Below are 6343 nucleotides of genomic sequence, written 5' to 3' on the forward strand. Positions count from 1 at the left end.
ATCAGTTCAGCAGAGATCATTTTCGAGGATCAGTTCAACAGAGATCAGTGCAAGACAGATCAGAGATCACCCACAGCGCAGAAGAGATCAGTTCAGCGCAGATCAGAGATCACCCACAGCGCACAGTGTTAGAACAACTACAACCAATTATAAACATACGACCAACGTAAGAACAAAAGAATCTTTATTCATTTTCCGGCGTCAGTTCAGTAGAGATCACCCAAAGCCCAGAGTGTTAGAACAACTACAACTTGATAGAAATTAGAAATTATAAACATAAGAATAGAAGAGGTGTCATGTAAACAGAACAACAGAATATTGTATTACACCTGAGCGCTGACCCCTAAGAGTCGTGGCACGGAGCGGTGGTGCCAGCCCTACATGCAGCGGTGGTGGTTCTCTATTATACTATGGTTTTTTTTATACTAAATATGATTAACATAAAAAGCTTGGGATTTAATGCTGAAATTTGTAAATGTGAAATGAAAATATCATATAACTTATACTTTCCACCTCCATGCCTCGAGAAAAGGTCAAATAAGACCCTAAAATGGAGCACTGTTAAAAAAATTTAGATATTCACAATAGCAAATGGTTATTTATCAGGGTAAGCCAAGAGGTCAAATAAGACCCTAAAATGGAGCACTGTTAAAAAAAATTTAGATATTCACAATAGCAAATGGTTATTTATCAGGATAATCAGCTTTAAGAAATACTAAAAAAAACTACAAATCAATTACTATAGTCCCATGCCATCCAGAGCCATATTGAATATTAACTATGGTTACATTCAAAAACATATGCCGAAAACGAAATCCATAGTTCGGAAAAGTATGTTTGGAATTGGATGTCAGTGAATGTGGTTAAAAAAAGGGCCATGTTTCCAGCCAGGTTGGTTCCTTCAAATTAGAGTTTCCAAAAGGATGAAATCACAAAATTATAATGCGAGCATTCTGATAATTAACAAAAATATAATGCGGGCATTCTAACACATGATTGTATATTCTGTTTACTGCAGAAAAGTATAAGTGATAGAGAGGTGGTCATGTGCTGGTTCCATGATGTATAAATGATAGAGAGGTGGTCATGTGCTGGTTCCATGATGCTGATAATTTAGCTTTTTACAAATGGAACGTCAAGTGATTAAAGCTCTGCTGCAGACCGAAGATTAACTGTTGTCACCGCAAAAACTGTGTTCTTCGGCTTTGATTTTCAAATGTGGACAGTCAGAAGCATCAAGCTTCTCCAACAACCTCAAATGTTCAACACCTTCCAGCTCTTCTATCTTGCTGCATCCATGAACATCCAGTTGTTTAAGTTTTGTCAGCTGCCCCAAACCCCGTATTCTCTTCAGATTTTTACATCCAGATGCTCGCAGCGCCTCCAGAGTTACCAATGTTTCAATACCTGCCAGTTCCTCCACTTCTCTCCACCCGCTAAGGTTTAGCGTTTGAAGTTCGGCAAGACCAAAAAGGCCCAGATCTATTTTCTTCAATTTAGGACAAGAAATCAAGCTCAGCTGGATGAGCGTAGTCGGCAATGTTCTAACATCAACAAGACCAGGACAACATTTGACTTCCAACACGCTCAACAGTCCGAGGGAATCCGGCAAACACTTCAATCTCGGGCAATTAACCAGTCTCAACTCCTTCAAATTACTTAGGACGCTGAGCGAAGGCGGCAGCATTTTCGAGAAAGAGCCATCCAATTCCAAAACTTCCAGATTGCAGAGGTTTTCAAAAGTGCTAGGTAATTCCTTTATATGTAGTTCTTGGAGAGACGGTGGAAGTTGGAGAGGCATTAATCGGTTCATCTCCTCGGCCAACAGTGCCTGCCTAAAGTGTGTTAGAGAGGCACTGTCACTCGTCTCCCTCATCCTCGGACACTCCCTCACCGCCCATTTCCTCTCCGCCCATTCCCTCTCTGCCCTCCACGCCTCCCACCTCCTCTCGTGCAGCTTCCTCCGTAATCTTCCCGGCCAAAAGAACCAGGGAAAGAAGTAGGGCAATAACACCGACACCAACGGCATCCACTCCCCAAACGACACCAACTTCGGCTCCGTCACCTTCGATTGATAAAGACATATCAGAGCAATTATGTTCAACACAAGCACCAGGCCGATCATAAACGTCACGCGCAACTCATACGCGATAGAGTGTATTCTCAGCCGCATCCTCGACTGCCGGTCCATCCACTTGTCACTCCACACCCTCTCCTCCAACTCCACCGACTCCTCAAACTCCACCCGCTCATCAATCTCCAGCGACCCAACAATATCCACCGACACCCCCTTCTTCCTCTGCTGGTTTATCCACTTGTCCCTCCACTCCCTCTCCTCCAACTCATCCTCCTGCTCCTTATCCATCTCCATCTTGTACCACTGATGGACGTGCCGCTCCCTCCATCTCGCTATATTTTTGTGGGTTGTGGTCGAAATAATCAAACTATCGCTACCTCTTAGATCAAGATATTTAAGCCTAATTAACTTCTCGAAGGAATTTGGAAGCCTCTTCAAACTGCAGGAGCACGACAGACTGAGGTGTTCGAGGGTGACCAAATTGCCAAACGAATCCGGCAGTGACTTCATTTTCCAAGCATTTATTAACTCAAAACGCTTCAAAGATGGCAGCTGACAAAATTCATCTGGCAGTGATGTCATATAATTCTCCTCGGGTAACCAGATGTAAATCTCTTCGAGGTGCTTCAGCTGTCCAATGGACTTGGGAAGCTTTGAGAGAGGAGCCAAAATCTTTAACTCCCGCAGCTGCAAAGGTGCCTGCAAAATGTTAAAGTATTTAAACTATAATAAAGATGCAGAAATTCAATTTTGCGGTGCGAGATATCCATAGTGATAGCGCACAGAAAGTTACTCCTTGACAAATTTCTTATTTACCTGCGCTTTGCATTGCCACAATATTTTCAATGCTTTCCCGGCTACATATAGGACTCTTAGATTCTCCTTTGGAATCCAGGAAGGCAGAGAAGAGTGGCCACACTTGTACCAGCGAAGCCATCTCAGATTTGGCAAAGCCACCGTCCTCAAAATGCTTTCCAAAAGCTGGTCTTCGGTAACAAGAAGTTCCAAGTTGTCCATAGTAACAGTTTTGTGCAGTCTATTGCAAAGCTTCATCACGGGGTTCCGCAACAGCTGATGAGTCGTCCTTTTGAACCATGTCATATTTGACCGCAATGGTGCATAAGACTTTGGCTCTTGATTTGCGCTAGGAATCATCCTAATTCCGCGAACATTGTAATTCTGTAAATACAGACAAGAATTGAAACATTATGCTTCTTTAAAAACAATGAAGAATTTGAACATCGGGATTCCGTAAATATTGAATAAACTCTTTTTAAAGGCTTGAATGACTGAAGCACTTACAGCTGGTTGCTCTAACATCAGCAACAAGTTAGCAATGTCCTCGTTCTCCGTCCGATCCCACAAACAAGGAATGCGGAATCCTGAATTCTCAGCGATCCTTCTTCCCAATTCTCTTACGTGATCGTGCATATGTATAAAATTTTCACCGTCTACCTCAACAAGAGATTTGTTCTGTAAATTTTGAAATACAGAGAAGCCTTTGCACCCTGATTGGTCCCACACTTTCATGGCCGTATCCATTTTTTCTCTTATGAGAAAACAAGAAATATATAAAAATAGTTGTTTCTCCTCTTCATCGAGTGAATCAAAACTAATTTTAAGAATTTGTTGTATATCAGGATGCCCATATTTAAGTCTACTCAATTCGGCCTCCCAGTAAGTTTCATCTGTGTTTCCACAAAAATGACTCCCTATTACTTTTAGGGATAAAGGCAATCCAGCGCAAATCTTTAAAATACTATCTACAAAATATTGAAAACAGGGGAGCGGATGGGGCTGGCAGAAAGCATGGCGGCAGAAGAGCTCCCTGGAGTGATGTGTATTCAGGCCAGTTAACGGATAAATCGATTCAGGTTGTATTCCTGAGCTTGCAAGAACACATTTGTTCCGGGACGTAATCAAAATTAAACAGTTTGAGTTGAAGGTATATTTATCTGCACCAGGCAAAAGTGCATCCAGCTGATCCAGATGATCTACGTCATCGAAAATTAGCATGCCGTGAGAAAAGGATCGGAAACACGACATTAGCTGCTGTTTACCAATATCAATACTGTCTATTTGGTAATCGTTTCCAAACAAGCTCCGAAGAAGTTTTTTCTGCAAACCAACTAGAGAGCCTCCTCCGCTTTTAGCTGTATCTCTAACTGCAGATAAAAAGCAGGTTCTACGATAGTAGGGTCTCTTCCGATTGAAGAGTTCTTTTGCCAGTGTTGTCTTTCCTATTCCACCTAACCCTACAATGGCCGCGACCTTGGGTCTATTTTCAGGCAGTTTCGATAAGAAACTTTCGAAATGTTTCACCTTCTCCTCCAAACCCGTTGGATAATCGGCCACATACACCTCTTTCTCTTTCTTTTTGACCTTTTTCAACAGAAGTTCAACCAGCTTCTCCAGCAGCACGCCCTCGTCGCTGGTTATTCAAAACAAAATTTATATAACTAGTGAGAAACAAACATCCATCCATCTATATATTTGAAAATAGCTAGCATAAAGTAATATGATAACGGGAGTGTTGAATTCTCACCCATCAAAAGCGGCCAGCTCAAAACCGCTTATTTCTGAAACAGTAGCAAGAGCCTTTCTCCAATTTTCGATAGTATTGGAGCTATACCGTGGCTTCTCTTCCCGAGTTTCAGAGTCATATGTCGTTTTCTTTTCGAGATTCCGTAAAGCCTCAGCGTACACTCCATCTTTGCCCTGCGTCCACCGTAGATCAGCAGGTGTGACGTTATAGAACACTGGAATGATGGGAGCCTTCGATTCCAACATGTCTACAAGCTCGTCGAGACACCAGCGAGAATCCGCAAAACCAGGAGATAAAATAGCGACATGAACAGCGGCTTTTGCAATAGCATCTTTTATCTGAGCACTTATGTTTTCTCCCTCTTGCATTTCTGGTTTGTCCAGAAAGGCTCGCACATGATGTACAAGAAGGCGGTGATACAGATGGCTGGCAAATGTCTTCTTGACATCGGGGCCCCGATGGCTTATAAAGACATCGTGCCCGTAAGAAATGCTGCTGTTCTCATTGGTATCAACAGCCGTGGAGGCCGAGGTCGATGCCTCAAAGTCATTTGCAGCAGTGTAGGCGGAGGTCGACGCCTCAAAGTCATTAGCAGCTCGAGGGTAATCGGCAGGAGGAGCCCGGTTTTCACTGACAATTTCAATTTCAAATGCAGATGAAGCAGCCATGTAGGCGGAGGTCGACGCCTCAAAGTCATTAGCAGCTCGGGGGTAATCCATAGGAGGAGCCCGACTTTCACTGACAATTTCAATTTCAAATGCAGATGAAGCAGCCGTATAGGCGGAGGTCGACGCCTCAAAGTCATTAGCAGCTCGGGGGTAATCGGGAGGAGGAGCCGGACTTTCAATTTCAATTTCAAATGCAGATGAAGCAGCCGTGGAGAAGGAGGTCGACGCCTCAAAGTCATTAGCAGCTCGGGGGTAATCGGGAGGAGAAGCCGGACTTTCAATTTCAATTTCAATTTCAGATGCAGATGATGGGCATGCCATTGCTAATTGAAGTATGAAAACGGAAATAGGAAGCTTTGAAGGGATGAGCAAATTGCCGAGGGAGGAGCTGAGTTATGAGTTTGGGGGAGATTAAAATGAAAGAGGATGCATACTTACCATGGCGCGTAGGCTGGACACGTTAAGATTTCAGTTTTTTTTAATAATATATATTTTGTAATTTTATTTATAAATTAGGAAAAATATTAAAATTATTAAATAAACCATTAAAAGAAATTACAATTCCACTCATCTTCCTGACAAATTCCAAATCATTATGAAAAAATCGATCCTACCACATTTAAACTTTTACCTTCCTTTAATGTCCGTTGTTTCCATGTAAATTCTTTAATCGAAATTTTTTAAAAAAATTACAATTCCACTCATCTTCCTCACAAATTCCAAATCATTATGAAAAAATCGAAATCCTACCACAATTAAACTTTTACCTTCCTTTAATGTCCGATGTTTCCATGTAAATTCTTTAATGGAAAAATTTAAAAAAAATTACAATTCCACTCATCTTCCTCACAAATTCCAAATCATTATGAAAAAATCGAAATCCTACCACATTTAAACTTTTACCTTCCTTTAATGTCCGATGTTTCCATGTAAATTCTTAAATGGAAAAATTAAAAAAAATTACAATTCCACTCATCTTCGTCACAAATTCCAAATCATTATGAAAAAGTCGAAATCCTACCACATCTAAACTTTTACCTTCCTTTAATGTTC

General features: G+C 41.6%; 1 protein-coding gene across 1 annotated transcript; it reads right to left on the minus strand.

Moving 5' to 3' along the window:
- Positions 1–1150: 1150 nt before the first annotated feature.
- LOC149212371 (TMV resistance protein N-like) lies at positions 1151–5663 on the minus strand. Its single transcript, XM_089391827.1, has 4 exons — positions 4623–5663; positions 3380–4508; positions 2894–3256; positions 1151–2776 (listed from the first exon to the last, which is right to left on the minus strand). The coding sequence occupies exons 1-4, from the start codon at positions 5609–5611 to the stop codon at positions 1169–1171; spliced, it is 4089 nt and encodes a 1362-aa protein (XP_089247953.1). The 5' UTR covers positions 5612–5663; the 3' UTR covers positions 1151–1168.
- Between the last annotated feature and the right edge of the window lie 680 nt (positions 5664–6343).

Source organism: Pinus tabuliformis, chromosome 1_1 (assembly GCF_031772625.1).
Source record: "Pinus tabuliformis cultivar Carrire ecotype Pingquan chromosome 1_1, CPIR1, whole genome shotgun sequence".
In the NCBI taxonomy this organism is placed as follows: domain Eukaryota; kingdom Viridiplantae; phylum Streptophyta; class Pinopsida; order Pinales; family Pinaceae; genus Pinus; species Pinus tabuliformis.

Excerpts from the sequence above, each read along its gene's own strand:
- LOC149212371 (XM_089391827.1), bottom strand. The coding sequence starts at position 5,611 with ATGGCATGCCCATCATCTGCATCTGAAATTGAAATTGAAATTGAAAGT. Across the intron at positions 3,257-3,379 it reads TGATGTTAGAGCAACCAGCT|AATTACAATGTTCGCGGAAT; the intron begins GTAAGTGCTTCA and ends CTGTATTTACAG. Across the intron at positions 2,777-2,893 it reads TGTGGCAATGCAAAGCGCAG|GCACCTTTGCAGCTGCGGGA; the intron begins GTAAATAAGAAA and ends AACATTTTGCAG.